The sequence below is a fragment of the Chelmon rostratus genome, chromosome 11, assembly GCF_017976325.1.
Source record: "Chelmon rostratus isolate fCheRos1 chromosome 11, fCheRos1.pri, whole genome shotgun sequence".
In the NCBI taxonomy this organism is placed as follows: Eukaryota; Metazoa; Chordata; class Actinopteri; order Chaetodontiformes; family Chaetodontidae; genus Chelmon; species Chelmon rostratus.
Window position 1 is genome coordinate 13,870,386 of NC_055668.1, and position 23,297 is coordinate 13,893,682.

The 23,297-nt window shown below is 42.9% G+C and overlaps 3 protein-coding genes across 6 annotated transcripts in view; 1 reads left to right on the plus strand and 2 right to left on the minus strand.

The window, feature by feature from the left end:
• Positions 1–133: 133 nt before the first annotated feature.
• Positions 134–6,336, minus strand: alox5a (arachidonate 5-lipoxygenase a). Its single transcript, XM_041947361.1, has 14 exons — positions 6,045–6,336; positions 4,855–5,053; positions 4,652–4,733; positions 4,453–4,575; positions 3,757–3,863; positions 3,480–3,652; positions 3,210–3,356; positions 2,880–3,083; positions 2,714–2,800; positions 2,120–2,298; positions 1,807–1,928; positions 1,309–1,409; positions 721–891; positions 134–533 (listed from the first exon to the last, which is right to left on the minus strand). Exons 1-14 carry the CDS (start codon positions 6,192–6,194, stop codon positions 354–356), a joined length of 2,025 nt encoding a protein of 674 aa, XP_041803295.1. The 5' UTR covers positions 6,195–6,336; the 3' UTR covers positions 134–353.
• A 428-nt stretch (positions 6,337–6,764) lies between these two features.
• Positions 6,765–14,975, minus strand: slc25a16 (solute carrier family 25 member 16). 4 transcript variants are annotated; one of them, XM_041947547.1, is made up of 10 exons: positions 14,881–14,975; positions 13,887–14,000; positions 12,857–12,949; positions 12,637–12,770; positions 12,338–12,401; positions 11,856–11,977; positions 11,592–11,658; positions 11,275–11,437; positions 11,044–11,112; positions 6,765–10,203 (listed from the first exon to the last, which is right to left on the minus strand). In XM_041947547.1, the coding sequence occupies exons 2-10, from the start codon at positions 13,966–13,968 to the stop codon at positions 10,047–10,049; spliced, it is 951 nt and encodes a 316-aa protein (XP_041803481.1). In that variant the 5' UTR covers positions 13,969–14,000; positions 14,881–14,975; the 3' UTR covers positions 6,765–10,046. The 4 variants fall into 4 exon arrangements, with proteins under 4 accessions (XP_041803481.1, XP_041803477.1, XP_041803480.1 ...); XM_041947543.1 differs by lacking the exon at positions 14,881–14,975 and adding an exon at positions 14,264–14,524; XM_041947546.1 differs by lacking the exon at positions 14,881–14,975 and adding an exon at positions 14,264–14,524 and having other exon boundaries at positions 13,887–14,023.
• Positions 14,976–15,043: 68 nt separating this feature from the next.
• Positions 15,044–23,297, plus strand: part of tet1 (tet methylcytosine dioxygenase 1) — a 29,057-nt gene continuing 20,803 nt past the window's right edge. The window contains exons 1-2 of the mRNA XM_041947475.1: positions 15,044–15,306; positions 15,924–18,296. Coding sequence (XP_041803409.1) covers positions 16,098–18,296 — 2,199 coding nt within the window. The 5' untranslated portion in view covers positions 15,044–15,306; positions 15,924–16,097. The remainder of the gene's footprint in view (positions 15,307–15,923; positions 18,297–23,297) is intronic.

A 23,297-nucleotide genomic window follows, 5' to 3' on the forward strand; every position in this document is an offset into this window, starting at 1 on the left:
ATGTCAGGAATCGTCAGTGACAGTGACACTGTTAGGACAGTACTTGAGAAGGTTAATGTTGCTGAGTATTGTCAGCTCTAACAGAAAGAAAAGACGCACCGCATCTATTAATGAAAACATTTTAATTGGCAACTCTGCGCAATAACATTTTAACCAATTTTCACCTGAATAAGAGACAAAAAAAGCAAAGTTGACATTTGCAAATTGGCTTTTTTGTCAGCACATATGGATTTAAATATACAGAAGTATCAAAATCACACACTCAGCGTATTTGAATAGCTCGATAAAAGCTTGCTATTTGCAAAATATTCAGTAGGGGCATGATAATATACCCCAAAGAAGTGATTTTTTCCTCAAACAGCAACACTATTTGGGATTTTATCAGGCGACATGTTGTAGTACGGCAGCTTCTTTCCATCATTCCTCCTCTTGATGGAGCTGGTTATCTCCGCCAACTGCTTCCTGAAGTTCTCCATTGCCGCCTTCACTGGCTTCTCTGTGAAGTGCTCATCAGGATACATGCCCAGATACAGCTGCGGGGAGAGAGAGGAGACTGGTCATTCAGCCTGGAGGCACACTGCAGGGATAAAAAGCACATGTTGAAGCACAGGGAAGCTTCCTTGGAAATTAGTCCTTAAAACAACCCGGTCTGTACTGAGATGTGTGTGTAAATACGAAATGGTTGCCCGTGTGTCTGGATACAGAGTACCCTCTACGCACCTCGTTCTCCTGGTACTGGCTGAGAGCCCAGACGGCCCCCAGGTGCCAGCTGGACCGTCCGCGATCAGGGAGGCTCTCGATGATCAAGTTCACATCTGCCAAGCCCTTCTGTTTGGGCGGGGGCTTTCGCATGGTGGACGGAGCGTTGGGGATCCAGGAACACCAGTCATACTATGCAATGTACAGCAGTGAAATGCTGCTTACACCTCAATACATAAGTTTTAAATGATCTGATAACATCATGTGATAAAACATTGGTCGCAGAGCCACATTTCTGCAGAACTAGAACTCTTACTTTTGATACTTTAAGTGCATTTTGCTCATAATACTGATGCACTTTAACTGAGTAGGATTTTAAATGAAGGACTTTCTTGTGGAGTATTGTTACCACCTATGTGTGCGTGCAAGCACACACACATTCACTGAACTGAACAGTGAATGAATGGTCATAGCTGTGCATGATCCATGTCAAGTAATCTTTAAGAATCCAAAACTGTGAGGCTGACATGTTGTTTTTATTCTATTTCAGTCAGTCTTATACGAGTATAAAAACACTGAATGTCATGTACCTGGTGGTCTATTACTCACCTGTCCAAAGTTAACTGCTGCATGCTGAGCTGAAGCAGTGAACACGATGACTGTCAGGTACTCTATCAGCTCCTCGCGTGATTTCACAGACTTGGGAAACTCTGTGCGCAGGTTGTGGACAGAGAGAGTGAGCTCAAGTCTTTACAAAAGGGTTGCTGTGTGAAAGCTCCTTGCACAATGCACTCAGATAGGTAATGGAGAAATGCAGGAAGGGTATTGCAACACTGGTGCTCAGTTAGTGACACCATCAGACTCCTGTGGCTTCCTGTCTTAACTCTCAAACTATTCGTCTATGACAGGACATATTCGCATTTGTAATGCTGTCTATTCTCTGTCGTGTCTGTCCTCTCCAGAAAGTCCTACACTAATGAAATATTGAAGGGGAGTGAGCTGCTTCTCTCCCTGAAAAAAGAAACTTTATGTATTGGTTAGTTGTTGCCCTCTGACTGTTGTTGCAATCCTGAAAGAAAAATGAGGACGTCTGCCATGTGTACCCACCACAGTAATCGAAGTCCTGCATACCGAAGCTGCACACATCTTTAATGAAGGCCTGGATTTCTTCGTCTCCCTGCACCACCTCGTCGCTGGCGTAGTAAATGTGCACCACATCAGACAAAAAACTGCCAGGAAGAAAACACGACAGCAGTCACACATATAAGGAATAAAAACGCCTTGTCACTCTCTCGCACACACAAGGGTAGAAAATGTTCCCACGCCTGTCGCTGTTTATCCTTTGTGGTGACTGTTTTCTCTCCCTCAAACACACAAACGATTCATTAGTGCCTTCTATGAAAACAGAGCCGTTCCCCACCTCTTGGTGGCCTCCCACACCCTGTAGCCGTCGTCTCTGTAGAAGTAGGTGGGCAGCTCCTCCTTCCTGTCCACGCCGCGGGCCTTGATGGCATCCGGGAAGCACAGAGACCTGAAGGTCAGGGACTTCATGGCCTTCTGGATCAGCTGCACATGACCACCTCCACCTGTCGCGTTCGCCTTGGTGAAGGTGGAAAAATACAGCATGCTAACGATTGTGCTTTTCTCTGTATGTGTGAGATCGAGTGCCCATTACTGAATGCACTATGGCCGTTTTTAGTTACAGGACATGAATAAGCCTTTTCTCGGCTTTTCCTGCACATTAAATTGCTCACTGTTTGATTTTTTTTTTGCTTTTAACTCAAAAATAAAAGCCTCAATGAACTGTAACTCAGAAACAATAAAGACTGAGTTGAGTTTGTCAAGTTGTGACCCATTATTCGTGCACAGTGTAACACAGACTAGGCAGTTGCACCGCTTTCCTGGCTTTTTCTCTCATTATTAAATTTTAACAGAAACAGTCGACCCCCTTTCTCTCTTGCTCCCCCTCTGTCCTCCTTTCTAGTGCTGCTTTTCAAACCTTCCACAAACTCACCTTGTCAAAGATGCCACACTCACAGATGAGCTGCTCTCTGGCTTTGGTGTTGATAGCAATGGTGAAACGAATGTGTGGAATAAGTAGCTGGGAGAGGGAACATCAATCCATGAATCGATTAGTCCATCAATTAACTACTCAATCAATCAGTGAGTCTGACTTTTACCTTGTACACAGGGTGAACAGCGGGGAGCTGCCTGTACATGGCAATAGCAAACACCTCTGTGATCAGATGCGTCCTGAGCAGGTGTGTGATGGTCTGGTGGTACTGGAAGTCAGCCGAGCGGACCCAGATCTTAGCCAGCAGCCAGTCATACTGACCATCGGTGGGCAGGAAGATCGGGTTGTCTTCGCCTGGAGTCTGCCCGAGCTGGAAAAGACGGAGGACGAGGGAGAAGCAGGAAAAAGAGGAGACATGGATTCATACTGAAATATGAAGGGGAAAAGGAAATGATTCCATCGTTGTGTAACACACACCTGCTCAACATCACTGTACCTGTATGGCTATGGGCAGGATTTTGTTGTGTGCGGTCTTGTACAGCAAACAGATTGGAGCTGCCAGGTACTGCAGCGTGCATGGGTCTGTGCAGTTAGCACTGATGCCGTCTAACACCTCGTAGTCTACCATGTAGACGTTGCCTGCCTGCAGCCAGAGCAGTGATTTACATTGGACATCAGCGGGAGAGTTAAAGAGAGGCGCATTCTTATCCTGGAAATGGAAAATGAAGTGAAATAGATTCACAGAAACAGACATAACCATGTGTACCTCTATTTCCTGTTCCAGAGTCAGCTCCCTCTCCAGGCTCACAGAGACCATCTCATGAGTGACAGGAAACTTGTCAGGAAGTTTGGTGCATTTTGTAATCACAACAGGGTTGCAACCATTCAGAAACTGGTACCCAAACATGAAGTCCTCCCTCCAGTGTTGCATCACATACTCTGGATAATATAATATAATATAATATAATATAATATAATATAATATAATATAATATAATATAATATAATATAATATAATATAATATAATATATGTGAGGCTCACCTGAGATCGTGTTTTTGATTCTCACAAAGATGGTCTCAAAGTCAGCAAAGTCACTCCAGGAGGACTGGAACATGTGCATGAACTGGTTCACAAACAGGTTCTCTATTCTGAAAATTCACAGTTGCTGTCATCATTCTTATACTCATCACTGAAATCGGCTGCGTTTTCATGCTATATGCCAATTAAATAGGATTCTGGGAAAGAAAAGTACGTGTCACACTGTAAATATATTAAATTTTTGCAGCAAGAAGCAGCCTGGTACACAGATGCAGCATTTCTATGAACGCCTTTGGAAGCTCACTGTAGCAAATTACACGACTCATTTTCCATCTCAACCGCTGCTCCATTTCATAAATCATACATTTGCTTTGATCAGAACTGCTATGTGATGCAAACAGTAGTGTTTTGGATCTCTTTTGTGTTATTGTGTCTATGTGCAAGCTCGCACGTCTGCACGAAGGCTCAATGCAAATGTCCCTGGTGATAAACACACAATGATGCCTCTGTTTTTCCAGGCAACCCTGCGTACAGAAAATAGAAGCGTGTTATCATGGCGGCATGAAAGCTTTGCATTGAGAAACACCTCCGAGGTTAAAGGCCCACTGTCCCACTCTGTTCTGCACTGGGGGGCATCAGCTGTCCTCATAACTAGGGTAAACCTGTTTATTACAGCAGGCTGTAATAGGGAGCACGTACGCTTTACTGTAGTTCAGCACAAAGTCCACTCCCTTCTCACTGTCAAACTGGATGTCCCGGGGCAAATCCTTGTGTCTGTTAGCATCTATGCTCATAGGAAAGCCTGGCTGCCACTCCTTCCATCTACAAAGCACAGCAGAGTTATTAGTGAGCAGCCTATTACATATAATCACAAACTGCATGTGTAGAGTGAACTTGCCTGTAGGTTTTCCTCCTCATGTCCAGCTCTTTTTGCCTGTGCTGCTTGACCAGGCTGGTCTTATCATCCTGAGACAGGTGGGCTACAACAAACACAAGACAAAGTGAGGGATGGGGCAGAGCGTGTGTGTTTGACTTGTGAGTTTGGAGACTCTGATGAAAAAGAGTGGGCAGGTGGTCTGTTTGTCCAACCGCCGACTCTACCTCTTCCATCCCTCAGCACCACCTCCTTGTCATCCACCAGCCAGCGGAAGCAGGGGAACTCCACGTAGTCTCCGGACGGGGTCTTGACTGTGATGTACCTGCAGTACCAGTCATCCTGCACCCAGTACTTCTTCTTCTCAATCTTCACCAACACTATCTCACCCAGGTTCTCCCCGACCCTCACGTCATAGGAGTCCACCTGTAATTCAGTGAGCGGCTGAATAAACATGCAGTACGTGCTGGAAAATGGTGTCATTTACTGAATCGGGTGTGTGTTATTAGCTTCGCCTCATCCGTAAGTGAAACACATCTCAGAAAATGTCAGTGTCACTGACAACAGCACTCACAGGCTCATGTAGTTTTGGACATTTCACATGTGAAAAATATCAAAAGACAGGATGTAACTTGTGAAATAAAATAAAACTAAATATAAAAAAATAAAAGAACATATATGTGACTTTGGCATTTTATTTTTATTATGTTGCATTATGATACCTCATCTCACTCTGCCTAGTTTTATTTATTTATTTTAATCTATATTGATGTTTTTCTTTTGTCTTTATTGTGAACCACTATGTGAAGTCTGATCCAGAATGCATTTTGTATGAATAAACCTGACTTACAGGTGTATCTGTCGCTAGACCAGTGGGTGAAAGCAAGTACATTTACACAAGTACTGTATTAAAGTACAATTTTGTGGTACTTGTACTTTACTTGAGTATTTCCATTTCCTGCTACTTTATATTTGTCCTCCCCTAAAATTCCAAGGCAAATATTGTGCTTAGTTACTAGTTATCCTGCAGATTAACTAATAAGCTATGATGTAATATAATAGATTAAGATCCCCAGAGGGAAATTCACAAGCTACACAGCAGATATATAAAGTAGTTAAACCAACTTTACCAGCTTCAACGTTAAAGTGATGAACACATTAATGCATCATCAGCATAATAATATATTTATATTAATAATATACATCATTCTGTAATGTGGCATTCTGCATAATGAGGACTTTTACTTTTGGTGTTTAAAGTATATTTTGACAGACTGAATCCATGACTTCTTCCTCTTTTACCTCAACACACCCTGTTTGTGTGCAGTTGTTGATGCTCATCATTCATCAGAAGATAAAACAGAATGTAAGTGTCAGAGTCGTCCTTACAGCTCTGCAGCAGTGTAACATCACTTACCGCCCCCCTCTCAAAGTCATTGTACAGAGGTTTGTCCAGCAGGGTTCTCTCGCTGCATCGCTCCGTGCCCACCAGTGTAATGTAGATATAGTCATCTGTCCCTGCAAACCACTGGCTCCCTGTGGAAACGGTCACTGTGTAAGAGGGCATGGTGGCCACACAGGACGAAGAGGACTCCAAAAATGTCCAAAGGCCCTCTGACGATGAAAAAATCTGCAGAAAATCGCCCACGCAAAGTAAAGCAAAGCTCGGCTTCCACTTCTTGTTCAAATTTCTTTCACTGATGTACACTTCTCACTTCTCCCCATTTCTCTTGCACAAACACCAAGAAAGTGTGTAATCAGACAGAAGAGGGAGGTGCAGGACGCAGGCCAGCTCTCGCTGCTCATACTGAGTGATCTCCACCCTCACACTGTGAAACAGGTCAGAATACAATACTGTCCTCCGTAGATGTGTTATCAGTGGCGATCTCCGGAGTGCAGACATGAACGTGGGCACAGGAGCAGCTGACTCGTTCCAGGAGTTGGTATCAAGTTCATTTACTTTGTCTGCAGAAAACAGGAGGGTGTTTTATAGAAGCATAATAGAAGAAGTCCTCCATTGCAGAGCAAAACAGAGAGGAAGGCAGGGTTTTAATTTGGTTAGTCTAATTAAAACTAAAACTAAAACTGATGATGTGATAATGAAACACATCTTTTACACATCATATTTACCAGTCAAATGAGTATGTGACATCGGACAACAACAGGCAGTGTGTTCCAGTTTCTCTGAAATAAATGCAAATGCATCACCAAGTCCTCCTGTGCTGATGAAACTGAACATCAGTATTAACAGGAGTTTGTATGCGCGAAACTCAAAGCGGGAAACAGAATTAACTTGTTTCTACTTCAATCTAAAGGGACTACAGTCGGCTACTGCCCCTCCTTACTTTCGTAAACAGTTCACATTCACAAACAAAATAAAGACACAAGGGCTGGTACGGTTTTAAGAGGGCGACATGTAATGTAATTCAGAACCTGCTTATTGCTTATGCAAAGCAGGCAAAGCCGACCGTGTACAAAGAGAGAAAAATAAAACTGGCAAACATTAAAAAAAAAAAAAACATTGTTCAGTCATTCTCAAATCTATGCATCTTCTTTCTGTTGCATCTAACACAGCCTGATAAAGTTGTACAGCATAGTTGAACATACATTTGCAAGTATAACATCTGAATTTTCCTCACATAATTATCTATTACAGAGAGCAGCAGTAACAGAGCTGATATCGTTTCCGAGCCCCCCCAAAAAATCAACAATAACTGTGAACGATCACGTGTTTGAAACCAAACACAGCAATCGGAAGCGCAGTTTAAAAAAAAAAAAAAAACACTTCCATACACAGTAGTACTGCAGATGAATGAGTGGCGCCATAAAAAGCTGAAATGCTGCTGAAAACTATATTTTGTTTGCCAGGCGCTCGCTGCAGTGAGTGTGCTGATTATGCTCTTATGGCCAGGCAGGTAGGCACAGCTGGACGCTGGAGATAATTTATTGTTACGTACGCTCGGCAATCAAGAGTTACATTAAAGACTCTCATTTACTCGCACTTGGGAGAATTATGTTTATGTCCACTGGGTTTTAGACTTTTGTTCAACAACACCTTCACACACAAGGCGTCGAGCTGGTTGGAGTGGCCACGGAGTGATTTCCAATTATTAGATGAAAAGAGCAAAACGGAAACCAATATTTTTCACTGTGAACCGTATTTGCTTCACAGTTTCAATTGTGGCGGCTGCATCAGAATAGACATATCTGCAGTTAGCTTGATATCTCTGTGCATTGTGCTTTCAAAGTGTCCAGTAGTCTGTATGAATAATTGGTATATTTCAATTATTCTAATGGAGAAGTTCCCAAACTGGGGGTCTGCACCCCTCCAATGGATAACATGATTAATCTGAGCAGTCACACAATATGATTAAAGAGCAACCTAACGCTCTGCTCTTGCTCCACGCTACCACCTCTGGTACCCTGCAACTGCTGACAATCCCACCTCCTCACAGCGACCTTGCCTCATAATCCAGAGATTTTTCATAGATTTATTTGGGGATCAAGTGGAGAGAATTACTGGATTATCCCTAGAAAAAGGAATGACAAGGAAAGACAAACTGGCTAGTTTTAATTCTTCGGGCCTCTGAATGAGACAATCTCAGATGTTTAGAGGAGAAAAAAACACACTTATTGGTGGACATGTGCAAACTGTGACGAGTGGTCGTACGTAGACACTGCTTCACTTTAAGGGGCTGTGAGCCAAAAAGGTTGGAAAGCTCTTTTCTAAGGCGTCTGCTTTTTGCAATTTCCCCCACCTCATACATGGTAATCTACAAACTGAGGCATGAACTGAAGCGTGTGGAGAAACTCAAATAAAGTACATTAATCATACTGGTAAAGTAAGACATCAGATGCAGAGGAAGGCAAGAGGCAGAAAAAATGCTTGTAACAAAATTATGAGGTTCACGCAAATATTGGCAGTGACTTGAAGGCCTGCGGTGCACTTGACACTGAAAGTGATTAAACAACATTTTTAGCCAGTAATTTATGTTCAGCCTTGCTGGGTCAATAAAGGCCAACAGCCATACACTAGCTCCAGCGAGAAGTCGACCCTGCTGGCTGAATTGGGTTAAAAACACTGCATATATTACGCTATCTGACAACTTGCTTTGCTTAAGCAAAATGCAAAACATTACTAAGATCTTAATCTAACTTGTATTTGATAAGAGATGTATGAAATGTGTGTGTGTGTGTTGTGTCCAGCTCTGATGGTAAACAATACAATCTGTGTTCAACACTGCCACCCAGTGGCAACAGGCCGCTAAATCAATAAATAGGAAAAAGCTACAGTGATGAAGTACAAATTTCTCCTGAGTCCCTCCACATCCGTCAGATCTACATCCACGCTGTGTCAAAACACTGACATCTTCAACACTCTTAACAACTCAACATATCTTTCTGATCAAAGCTGAGCGTGGATGTACACAATTCAATATCATCAAAGCTACAGACTAAACATCTGAGTGCACATTAACCAATAAAATAAGACAAAGGTTTTTAAGCAATTGAAAATACATACAGTAACTGTTCTCTTCAAAGTTTGGCAATAATATTTAAACTGAAATCATGCGCCACCTGGGTCTCTGCATCTTAAAAAAAAGCAGATGAACTGTTGCATCTTGATTTGTGTAAAAGACAAAGACGCACAAACGGCAACTTCTCCTAAAGTTACTGCACTCACAATTAAAGACACACTAAGTCATAAATAAACAAAACATTATAAACCGTCAGATTATTTTACAATTCCAGCCACCCAACTTTTCTTTAACTGTAAAAAGAGGAAAACATGCTGTAGAATTAAAGTGTCTAGGGATGAGTCACCTTCCTTGCAAAGGAATAGATTAGAAATAAGCCGCTAATTTGATCATTTTAAAATGGTTTCTATCGTAAAACCACTAAGACAGGTCATGAAATTGACAGAAAAAGGCAAGTGAGAGTGTGTGGACATCTGGGTTTGCTGTGTGGTTTACACACAATCAGAGGGTTGTTGTGGTGTTGCCAACAACATTGTTAAAGAGCATATCATTGCCCCTAAGCCATTCGACCAACTGAGCCAAACCAAATGTGCCGCTGCCTCGCTGTATCCATGGAGACACCGATGAGGGACTTGCTCAAATTCGAGCCACATGTCGTGAGTAAATCCTCTCATTAGAGGTGGCGAGTCACAAAAACAGGAAATGAGAGGGAATGACACAGAACAGACATGAAGCCTCCCACTGTCTGATATCAAGTTGCCCTTTTCAGCATTAACTGACTTCCCCGGTGCCTTCAGTGAACTCAGGGAAAAGGCAGTTTCCACGCTGTCCCAGTTTAAGACGAAGCGAGTGAGCCTCAGATCACTCTACGAAGGAAGCATTGAGGTTGATCTGCTTGACGACTTTGAGCGGTGCAGACTCGGAAGATATAAAAGCAGCGACTAGTTCAGGTGGAGGACCTGCTTCATGAACTCGTAGGTGGTAAAGGCCACAGCCTGGGAGGGCACGCAGCGGATGTAGTTGAGAGAAAGGCCTCGGTACAATCCCTTCTTGATCCCATACTCCTGGTACACATACGTCAGGGTCTTGCTCAGTGACCTGTTCAGGTGTAAGGCGATAAAATATTAAATCTTGCACGTACAGGACAATTTGCAGTTTTGATTAAAGAAATTAAAGGTAAACTCTGTTTATTGTTGGGGTCTGCCTGTGCTATGGGGAAACAGATGTCCTTCCAGGGCACTGATGTATTAACTGGACCTTGTGAATACAAGATAATACAAGAACAATGAGCAGTGTTTGGACTGGATTGTGTGATTTTGCAAAAGGTATGAACGGTATGTTGCAGTAGTTATACAGTTCATTTGCTATCATGCTCCTTTACGTTTTGGGGTTTAATATTTTATCCAATGTAAACAGCCTCTGGAATTTTCATCAACTTCATTGTTTTTTGTAAATATACGCTTATTCTGAATGGGACAGGAGCAACAATAGACTGGGGAAGTTCTGGAACGCTCCAAAAACACCTGTTTGGATCATTCCACAGTTAAACAGGTTGATTGGTAACAGGTGATAGTATCATGATTGGGTATGAAAAGAGCATCCTGGAAAGGCTCAGTTGTTCAAGGACGGATCGAGGTTCACCACTTTGTCAACATGTGATTGTATAAAGGATGTTACTACATGTGCTCAGGAACACTTTGTAAAACCGTTAACAGTAAACACAGTTTGTTTGCAAATGACTGCATTCTGTTTTATCTACGGTTTACACAGCGTCCCGACATTTTTGGAGTTGGGGTGGTATTTGTTTACACATCACAACAACATACTTCAGTGATACTAGAAAATCTAACGATAGGTGTCAATCTTCTCGGCCCACGGTGACAGGCGTCACATACAGCTGTACAGAATATGGAGAGCAGGAACATTGGTGCTACTTACACGCATTTCTCAGAGTCCGGAAGCACGGTTCCTAACTGCATTCTTCTCCTCGCCACGTCCAAGGGGTACCTAGTGAGAGGAACACAATGTGGCACAGCAACCAACAATAAACGCGTGTAATCAATAACAAACTCCAGCCAGCCTGCACCAGTTAACCACATTGTCAGATCATTATTTATGTGTGTCTTGAGCTTGAGGCGTGTTGGCTGTCTGCCTGCCGACAGCACTTACGATATTGTCTGAGCGATGGCACCGGCTACCCCGCCACAGAGCAGGTTCACGTGGGGTTTCAGAATGAGGACATCAGGGTTGTCTGAGGAGGGCCGTCCCAGCAGCTCTGGGAAATGTTTTAAGCCGAGGCTCTTAAGGGTGCCGAAGGTGAAGAATGAGAAACCTGAAAGATAAAAACAGGTGGGAGACAAAGGCCTTGTTCAGACTGTCGGCCCAAATTTTTTGACATATCCAGATACAGCTACATATTTGAAGGATATCTTATGTTGTTCTGCACAATATTCATCAAAGACTGGTATAATAATCTCAATAGTCACCTGCATAAGGGGCCATTCCAATAAGTGTTGGAGTAAGTCCCCTATAGAAGCCCGAGACGCCCCCCTCCTTTACACAAAACAAAAACAAGTCTGATTGTATGATTCACTACACATTACTACTATTAATAACAATGAATATTACACTATACATTATTAACAATATTGATAAATGCTTCAAAAATAATAGTGAACATTTTATTTTCATGCATATTTAAAAGAAGGTTACATTTGTGAGGACTGATTTGTGTGTTCGAGAAGCCTTACCTTAAGGTAGACGGTGTGGAAGGCATTGGCAATTCCAGTGTAGCGATGCTCTCCTGTGACCTGAAAGGCCAGTCTGGCTCGGATCACATCCAGAGGGTAGGTGCATATTACTGCAGTCATCCCTGAAAACGCACAAGAACAAACGTTGCACAAACACGCAGTTTATGACTACGGTTATGCTTCAACCTGATTTACTGAGATTAAACGCTCACACATTGTGGCTGCTGAGTCTGCTGTGTTTCATTTTATGAGACTGCCTTTCATTTGCACAATCTCTTCAACCAGACTGGAGGAACATTATGAGGTTTGCATTGAGGTGACAAATGATTCAAGAGGAACAAAAAACAATACACGGTCTGCCAATAATCAATGAATTTACGCAAGAGGAAAAAGTTAAGAAGCACAATGTCTCACTACATTATATAATATCCAACTGGGAGTGACTGATAAAGTCAGTCTTATCAGTGAGAACAATAACTTACCCGCCATAGATCCTGCCACGAGGCGGTGGATGTGTCCAGAGATCCCAATGTGTTTACTTAACAGCTGTAAAGTTAATATTGTCAGCATCAAGAGGAAGGAAGCAAAGATCACCAGTTTCACCAATACAAACAACAAAGAGAAAATAACTTTCGCTGTATTTCACTTCGACTGCAGCAAAATGTCATTATAGCAAAAACACAGAGCAAAGATATAAAAGCATATTACATTTCCCTGAACAGCATCTATCGTCAGTCTTACTAACACCCAGTGTTGTTCCACAATGAAATACATACCGTACCTTTTTATAATTGTCAAAAGCCATAAACTGGATGGCTCCATATGGAAATATCCTGACCATCATTGCTCCATTACCCTTGTACAAGCCAAGGTAGCCTTCTTTCTTTGGCACAGCTTTGAGGGTGGAAAACACTCCTGCAAAGAGAGATCAGAAGTTTAACTTGTGGATGTGTGAAAACAAGCACTTCTTGGCTTTCCATGCTTGGCTGCAGACGTTGTACCTAGATGTTTGTAATGGGGGTTCTGGGCTTGAAGGAGAATCTTGACTCTGTCCAGAGGGGCGATGGTGGTCTTGGCACAGCATCCTGCTACACCTGAACAGAAACAGAGGAATGTGTTGGCGTTGACACATCTATTATTAAATATGCAACTTTTCATGTTACCACAGCGGAATGCCATGGTAATAAATCCATCATTTATACAAGGCAAGATACATAGTTTAGATAGTATCTAATCAGATTTTTCAGCACTAAATACTACGTTTCTGTCACTGAGTTAAGAATTCTGCTCTAGTCAACAATGGTCTGAACATCTGATTATGAGGGATGCTTTAGATGTTCTTTCTGTTTTGTTTTTTTGTATGTGTTTTGTTTCTATTTCTAAGCTTTCTTTGTTGTTTGAAAATGTGTAGGCAACACTCTGGTCCTGGCTTGTTTGAATGGTGTCTTGTAAGCCCATGTGGGCTGGCCATAAAAATTCATTCATTCATGTAAATAGTGCCAACCTAAGCTTTTGCTAAAAACTAGTCACTGGCAGTCAAAATCCAAGGCAAACATGCAATAGTAGGTCGAGCATTGAACATCAGAAATACATTTAGACCAAACTTGTGTCTGTTGACATAATTCTTGCAAATTTTATCATTTGTTTCAATCAGGCATCATGTGTAGGTGATAAAGGCAGCACAGCAAACAGTCCAAAATAAAGTGTCTGAATAGTAGCTGGTTTAGTAACAAAGTACCACATTCTCCAATCAAACAGTACTGGAGTGCACTTGTTGGCTATGTGACTGTGTTATTTTTTCTTTTTCTTCATGGTTCAGGTGTCTTTATAGTTCTTCGATGGGAAATTTCATTTTTGCCTACCAAATTTCCCATGCAGGTCAGAAATCAGTTAAGTTTTGGGGCCACAACAGAAAGCAGGAAGCAGAAAAGCAAACGGAAAAGTGGCACAATCAATCAATCGCTACCTGTCTTAAAAGTAAATCATCACAGAGCTGAAACTGGTGGTACAATCTGATGAGTCAGATCTTACCTCCAGCTACAAAGGAGCGAAGCCAGTAATAGTCCCTCTTGGCAGGGGTGCCGCCTATGGAGACCGCAGCCTCCGATGTCATCCTTCCTGCTCAGGAATCTGCCACATCCATGGCTGCACAATATGAGCAGAAAGTACTGTAAATACAGATGTGATTATGAGCATGCATGTACTGGTTTTAGCAAACACCACCATCCTGGGGGATATGTCTCTAAGCAAACCAGACTGTCCGTTTTTAAATCACTTAAGTCTGATGTGAGGTTAATAAGTCATGATTTGCAATGAGACACAACTGTTAAGGATGTTAGCCATAAGCAGTAGGTAGATTTAGCTAAGAGTCAACAGCACCCCTGGTTGAAATGGGATAACTTACTCACAAGATATCAAAACGGTAACAGCAACAGCAAAGTGGAAGGTCGGTCTGTAGAAAACTGGTTTACAAATCAAATTCTCCTTCGCTGAGTTTCCTTATTTCTTTGGAATAATCCTGGCTGTTAAAATGTAGCGTCACCATTGACACCGGGTGGTATCGCACTGAGAAGGTCGTCATTCACTGCTTCGGTCGAAAAGCCTGACAAAAATTGTAGTTATGCATTAATCTGATGTATTTTCAGGACTCACGGAACTACATCCGTGTCCTTCGCCTTCAGTCGACTGAACTAACTGCTCTTTGGTCGAAAGCAGTCGCACGCTAATGACGCAATTTGACGTTGGCGGCGCACGTGGGGTGGGGGGTACTCATTAATAGTTTCGTTATTATTTTACAATATCATAATTTATCGTCAAATTTATGACAGCTGAAGTCAGCTCGTTGGTGAGATGAATTTTATATTATTATCGTAGAGATGCTATAACTTCTACACAAAGCTCAGCGTATCCAATTCAAACCCCCTTAAACAAAAGCTAGCTAGCTTGCTAGCATTAACGTACGATAAATGATAAATAAGCGTAACTGACGTTATTTTGGTGATAATTTACAATAATTTTAACACACTCTTACGCCCACTTGCTCAAGCACACGGTGCTGTGAGCCCTGAGACAAGCGACAGCTGCACTCCATTCCAGGTTTTCTCGTCCACCCTTCCCTCCAGTGCCGACGACGAGCTTTTGGCCAGCGGAGACCGTAGGTTGCGTCTGGTGGAGGGAGAGTGAGCGGGGCTGCCCTGAATGGATTGACATGAGAGGGATTTATATTTTAACGGATGTCGTCTCCCCAAATACACGGTGCTGGTTGAAAAGCAACTATTCCGCTCGATGTTTGTTCATGTTGGTGCTTGTATCGTGACCATGTGTCATCGTCGTGAGAGGATTGAACTTGCCAGCAGTCTATATTTGCCGAGGAGGGAAACCAATACAAGGTCTCGCTGTCTCGCTGGAGCGGAGTATTATTAGCAGTTCAGACAGTGCAACTGTCTCTCTGGTATGTAAAGCATTTCTGCCGTAAACGTGTAAATAAAACCTCGCGGGCATCAAAACAACCTATATCTACGCGGCGCTTTAAATGACAGCGGTCAAGTGCAAAAATAATCATAAACAGCGACGCTGAAGGCGTTTTTACACGGTAAATAACCCCTCTTCCGCCAGTCAGAAAGACGAAAACAGGATCCGACCTCCGGCCAGAGCCCACTCCTCAACATGCCAGCCCTTTAAACTGTTTAAACCGCGTTAGCCACACAGGAAGTCATGGTGTTTGTTTTTGTATAGTTGTTCTAATTTCATTCAAAATATTATATTATGCATAGGTGCATTGAATTTTCATTACTGACGTCAACCTTGCAACACTTACTCGTCCGAGTAGATATTTCAGGCGGGGCAAAAGTGTCCAGCAGGCAAAGTAGCTGTATAGATTGAAAATGGTATAGATTTAACTGCATAGCTATTGTACTTTCACGTTGTCAGTTATCAGATTGTACATGATGTTTCTGAGTGTGTTGTACTTTGCTAACAATTTTTTTTCATTATTATTCTGAAACTACATTTAAAGGTGCTGGGACTATTTTGATTTAGAATTTTTTCCTGTTTATTCTCTCTTTATAGGTCATGCACTGCAATTACACAGTCACGACAGCATCGTAATTTACAATTTAAGAATAAAACACGGAAGAGGAAGATTTTTAAAAAGGAAAAAACAATTGTGTGCCAAGCAAAAGCAAAGCATTCACCTGGCTCCCATGCTGGCTGCCAGAAATCCTCCCCTCCACACCCTCAGTCATGCCTGCTACAACCAAATCCACCAGGAGACAGACACCTGCTCAGAGAAAAAATGGCCAGAAAGTGATCAGCACCAAGAGGCAAACCTGTAACTCAAATAAAGGCAGAGGAAGAGCCACAGAGAGGCCCCAGAAAACACCTGCAGAGCCCAAAAGGTCAACGGCGAGGGCCCAGGCACAGTCAGGCCGAAGCCCCCGTGGAAGAGGGGTTAGTGGGTCTGGACCTGGGAGGTCCCCTGGCACAGTTAACCATGCCCTAAATGTAACAGGATCTGCAAGGCTTAGACGGCTGAGCAATCTGCCTGACCACTGTGGTGAGTTACAAGACCCCCTTGGGCGAAGGAAGTCCCTTCGGGGCACACAGGTGTCTGTTACTCCCTGCCCACCGCCTAAACCTTGCAGAGGAGGGAGGAACAGCAGAGGGAGAGCAAAGAGAGGAGCAGCATCACAGCAAATGAATACAAGAAACCAGCCATCAAGCACCAGCATCAATGATTCAACTCCTGACGAGGAAAACGACAAACTGGCCCCCTGTGGTGCTGAAGAAATCCTTCCAATCTCTCTAAAAACTGAGTTTGGAGTTCCTGCAAGCATCAAAGATAAGGGTCTGGGAGTCAACAATGCTAAAGAGGGCAGCCCTCTTAAAGCAGATTCACCACCATGTAACGACACACTGGAAGACTGTGTGCAGTGCAGCTGTGACAGTACTATAACCCAACAAGACAAAACAACTGTCAACCATAATGAAGGTGACCTGAGGTGTGTGACTGGGGCCCCGGTGTGTGATGATGTTGATGGACAACTAAAACTCTTCAGCGACAGAAGTAAAGATAACCCCTGTGAGTCCTCTGTGCTAACAAGTATTGGCTCACCAGGGGAGCAGATCAGCAGTGAGGGAAATTACAGTTCATCTGTCCTTGGAAATAAGCTTGATCATCTTGCCAGCGATGGTAAGCCACACGATGTGTGTACTATCCAACAAGAGGAAGGTAACATGTTGGGCTTGAAAGAGAATAGGGCGGCAGATGAAAGAGTGATAGTTGTCACCGAGAGGAAAAAGAAGATAAATCATGAGAGAAGAGAGAGTTCACAGGCAGAGAAAGTAGTTGAGAGACAAAATGAGAACATGGAAGTGATGGAGGAGATTGTTGAGAGGCTTGGTAATTGTGAGGAAGAAGAGGGAGACAAAAAAGAAAAGGAGAATGATGCTTTCAGCAATCCTGCTGACTCCAAAGCCAGCACTCCAGCCCCCCAACCCCCAGATCCTCCTCACCCTAACAATGGACTGACAGCACAGTTAGAATCAGCTGTAAGTGTGCTGCCTGTCACCAACACAGCTACCTCAAATCCCACCAAAGCCCCCTCCACCTCCGAGTCACTTGAGCTAGAGGTTCTGAGCCAGCGCAAGACAGACATGCAACTGACCAGTCATGGTGCTAAACCTCAATTCTCGGGGTCCTCAGCAGTTGCTGAAACTGCCCTGATGTTGCGGACTGTTCTAGTGAAAAGAAATACGCCGGTTATTATCCGTAGTGACTCCCTCCACCCTAAGAGCTTGAGGGATTCAAGCCAGGGGGAACCACACCAACTGCTAAGCCCAGAGATCCCTTCTCATCAGGGAGAAAGACAAGGTTGCACATCAGCAGAGAAGCAGACCAAAGATAGTGAATCCAATCGAGAGCCATTGGAACACCACAGCCAGAAAGAGACATCTTTGCTGTCATTGTCATTAGTTCCTCAGTTGAACACTGATGCCCTTACAGCTGAGTGTGAACCAAACCTCAGCGATGGCAGTGGTGCGGTAGCAGTGCCAGAGCCGGACTCAGTGCCAAAGATCTCGACTCCTTCTCTGGACAGCAGCTCCACCTTCTCCTGCAGCTCAGAAAGCACTCGCTCCTCTTTTTCTTTTGACACTGAATCAGAGGCCGGGTATGGAGAGCCCAGCCCCTCTATTCTACCTGGATCCTGGGGGCCAGAGGCGGTCTGCTTGCCCTCTTGGACCACTCAGAAACCACAGAGGAAGGACAGGAAGAAGCGGAGCAGGTGTGGGATGTGCGAGCCATGCCTGAGGAAGATCAGCTGTGGCCAGTGCAGTTGCTGCCTCAACCGTAGGACTGGCCACCAGATCTGTAAGCTTAGGAAGTGCGTGGAACTGAAGAGGAGAAGACCCTCGTCTCTGCTAACTCTCTCTGCTGCACAGGTGAGGCTTAAATTTCTCTTCTTCATTTTAATTACTTTTAATAGCAACATATTGCAGGGGGTTTTATTGCAGTCAGGTCTGCAGTTTGTTCCCACAAGGATGTACATTTAGACAATGATTTGAGTTGGAATTTACTGGAGCTTCTTTTTGCATCCACAAACAGCTGATCTAAAGCAATTGAAAAAGAGCAGTTGTTACTACTGACAGCATTGCTTTTGATCTGAGGTTTCCCAGCCGCCCACTGGTAGCAGCAATGATCGAGAGTTGAATAAGCCAAACAGTTTAAACAGAAGGTTTCACTTTCAGATTGTGATTCACTTTTTTATGCGGTTGGCTTCAACAGATGCTGTCCGCTTTATGGTGTCTTCTTGTTAAATGTTGGGGAATGTGTTGAGTAATAAAAAGGGAAGTGCTGGTGTGTTTGTCTGTGTGTGTGTGTGCGTATGTGTATAGAATACGAAAGCGTGCACGACTTAAGTCTTGATGACTGCTGTCACAGGACCAGCAGCAGCTCAGCACGTGGTTGGAGTATGAGTGTGTTTTTGCGTGTGTGTGTATGTGCCATCCATGGTGGAAACTAGAGAATAAGCTGTTTTATGAGCAGCACATGGTGACTGTGTGTATGTGCATGCCTGTGTGTGTGGATGGGTATGTAATTAAAGCCAATTTGAGCTGGATGTTTTTGCACAGTGGCACTGAATGTCACTGTGAATGCACCCCTATGAACATAATTTGCGACATCGCAAATAGTTTGGAAGCCAGTCCTGTTCCAATATTGAGCAATTTGATGTGGAAGCCTGAAATCTCCAGTGCACCTACACTGAGAACGGACTTTACAGTGAAATATCTTGTGTCCAACAGTTAATCTTGTGAAATGAAAAACATTTGCATATTCATATATTCTAGTTTTTTTAATGAGGGAAAAGAAGTAGGAGAGATTTTAAGGATTTTGATGTGGTGATTATAATTTTTATTCAAAAACCATGAGACAGTTCTTATGTATGCCTTAATACACATGTGGAGGGGGTCTTTAATTAAAGCTGCATTAGTAATTTTGAAGTACTTTGCTGTGAAGGGCAAGTATTATCACTCTGCAGCTCTAGCAAATTTTTGAGACTCCTCATTGTTTTAGGTTTCTAGCATACAGCACAGACTGTACAGTTAAGTCTTACCTTTCTTATCAACCACACGTCCAGCCGCACAGGCAGCTGTTTCAGCAAACAAGCTCTGATAAAGCAACTATAAATTACCTGCCCAGCACCAAGTGGCTGATGAGTAGCTGGTGAGAAAAGTCCATCATCTGTAGCCTAACAATCCATATATTTTCTCAGTTGTTGGTTGAGACCAAAACCGAGGTGAAAGTTAAGTGAATAATAGACTTACATTCGGGCATCCAGAAGCATGAATTTATTTATGTGTATGCAGCCCATGAACTAAGGCAGCATTTTGCTAATACTTGCATGCTTGTCAGCTATATTGGAGTTTTTCTGGGAGTTTGATTCATTCCGGTTTAAAATGTTAAGTTGTTTTAAAGTGGTTCACAGGGCCCATATCTCAAAAGCAAAACTATCCTCCATATACCCAGATATTAGTCCATACTGTGTCAAATGTAAAATGTTAAGTTGTTTCTGCATGGAATTTAATAAAGTAGCATTAATATTATTTTTGTTATTCAGATGAGGTGATAGCTAACTTGCACAAAGCATTTGTGATGATGGTGCTTGATTTCGGTAGGTGGGAATAAGAGTTCCTGACAGCAGCTGGCTGCTAGAGCTGCATAACCATGTACATAGTTCAGTGGTGTCCATGTGGCTGGGGGAGGGCTCTGTGTGCAACTTGACTGAGGGTCTATGTGGCTTTGTGGTATAGTGTGTGCAAGCCGGCATGCAGAGCCCTCAGAGTCATAGCGGTGGCAGTAGCAGATTAAGGCTGATTATGTAACACCTGCAGTATTAGTAGTGACGACCTTTGTGCACTATTTCTTAGTATGCAGTAAGAGGGGGCGAGGAGTGAAAGATCAGGCCAGGCAGAGATTTAAGTTATTTGGAATACCCTGAAATGTGGGTCAGTGTGTGTGTGTACATGTGTGTATGTGGGTGGGCGCACGTGTGTGTATGTGTGTCTGTGTGTGTGCCTGCCTGCCTGTGCGGTGCGTTTGGTTATGTGCATGTGTGTATGTGTGTGGCTCAGATTCAAATACACGGCTACAGTATTCGTGGTTGTGACTTTTGATTTGATATAGTATATGTGTTTGTGTGGTGCATGCATGCTGCTGTTGGAGGACAGCAAACAGAGTGACACTGAAGCTAATATGATAGAAGCGCAGATCCACTCTCATTCAAGCAACAGAGCCAGCTGTTGTTTCCCCATTCCTCTTAACTGACAACACATTGGCCTACACGTATATAAGCAATACCTGTGTTTGTGGTTTGAGAACAGGTCTTTGTTCTGTGCAACTGCATAGGTGGAGGCTGTACCAGGTGCTGTAAGCTAGCACTGCCAGGACAGTTATCATCATGATGAGCTCCATGTTAAATCCCCAAATTCATCCTTAACCTAATTCTAGTTGCAGAACAGGTGGAGCAAGGTTACCCCTGTCTTGTATGTAAATGTACAACTGCAGAAACCACACTGTGAGTGCATGTGAGTGTGTTTTCTGTGTACTTGTGGTGTGAGTAACTCGTTGACAGATTTGCTGGCCATTCTTGCTGATCAAGCTCACACACCTTTTCAACAAATATTTCTAACTCCATGAGAAATTAAAAAAAAAAAAAAAAGGGCCAGAGGCCAAAGACAACTTCATGTAGTGACATGTGGATTTTGTTCCTGGTTTTACCATGGTGAACTACTATGATTGGTGTGACTCTGGTTTCACATTAACAAAAATACAAAACAGATTAAACAGTATAAGCGTTATCTACACAAAGACTGTATAAAAAAGGGATTTAAAAATGAGTTTCCATGGTTTTTGTGTTTGTAAGAAAGAGAGTGAGAATGGAGGTTTCTTGATGGCCCCCTTGTGGGCTCACATTGTATTGGGCAGCGTGGACAAGGCTGAGACCTGGCCCTGAACACACATGCAAACACACATGCTGACCAGAAACAAAATACTACAGTTCATAGAGTACAAAAGCTCCTGTGTTTGTAGAGTGAATTTGACTGAAACAGTCCTGACATGTTTAGAACTGTAGGCTGCATAACTGACTCACGTTTTATTGACTAACGATGGCGATGTCAGCATTCATAGATAATGTTTTTAACATTCATATCTCAGCTAAACAGCACAAATACAATATCACACACATCATACCAACCATCATCAGCATTTGAACAAAGAGGAAGTGACCCATTGTGTAAACAGTTTCCCCTCCGTCAGTCAGTGTTGGCAGTTCAGTTGACTTACAATAGCACAAGCTCCTAAATACCTAAATACTAAATGTATTTTTCCCATCATCATACTGTAGCTATGATGCTTGATGCATATGCAGACTCCTAAAGGAACACATTAATTTTTACCTCTCCTCCTTTACTTGTAAACCATCTCCACTCGTCTGCATTCATCAAAGGAGATAAGCACAAATGACTTCAGATTTTGGCATAACAGTGTCAAACACTTTTGCTTTTGCATTTTGTCTAAGATGAGTTATACAGTGTATAAGACAGTGTATGTGACTTGCCTTAGACAAATGCAAAACACAGCCCTCACAGTATTGTTAAATGTTATCTGTGACTACTATTTTTCTTCTGTCACTGCATTTATCAAGACCATGCACCTGGTAAGGTACACTTTGGGTAAGTTTGAGGCGCACCATAATTACATGGCAAAAGGAAAACATTCAGTTCAGTACAATACAGCTGCAGGTGGACACTATACTTTTTAAAAATACTAGCCTGCATGCTTCCCATCAGCTGGCCTGCTCAGCCCAGCCCCTGCACACTAATTTATCACCTGCGCCTCTTCCACTGCCTCTTTTTCTGCTGCAGTCCTTTTGCCAGAGGAGTTGCCCAGCAGAGATAACACGTGTATCGGGAAAACACTTGCAGATTCCTCAGCCAGTGCTCTGGTAGGGCGGATAGGCGGCAGCCGGCGGCAGCCAGCCGTGGCTGTTTGCTTTGTCACAGTTTGCTTTGACACGTCTGTGTGCATATGTATGATTCTTACCTATATGTTGGTGTCAAATGGGGATGTTTATGCATATATGTGTATTTATTCTTGTGTGCATGGAGCTTTTTTTTTACAGCTTGTCTTGTACTTAGTCCGTCATGTAGCAGCATACCCTCATTGTTCTCAAGTGGGACCAGCTTAATGTAAAGGGAGAGTGATTTGTCCCAGCAGACGCTCCTGTCAGGTCTGAGCTTCTCTTCCCCCTCTCACACACACAGCAGTAGAGGTCTTGAACACTGACGGTTGCCATGGCGATCTCATTGTCTGGTGCTGACCTTTGACCTGCCACGGTTGTCTGTTGGAATATTCTCAGGGTTGTAATGAGGATTAGTGGAGATAACCACCAGACACACACTATTATGGGTTTAAGGCTTTGATGTAACCTACATCCAGGTAATTAGGTTAAACTACGCAGGTTGTCCTGCTCATAGTGGGTCAGCAGCAAGCTAGAGTTGTCTTCAAGGGATGAGCACCTTAAACATTGCAAAATTACCTACATTATCTCTGTCAATCAGCCATCCAGTGAGGTAACTGCACTTGTTTTTGTTTGCTAATAAACTCATGTCTGCAATGCACTTTTACTTCATAATGTCATTACTAAGTCAACTTCATTTTATCACTGGGATGGATTGTAACACAGTTGCACTATTAGTTAATTAACCTTTCAAAAATGCTTCAAAAATTTAACTGTATTGGGAGCAAGAATTAGTCCACATATAGATTTCAGTTTCAGTTCAAATTCAGTGTTATTGATCTCTGTTCTAAAAAAGCAGTCTCACTGAAAATACTATACAGGGTACAATGAATTTTGAACCAAAAATTTTTGAATAGTATAA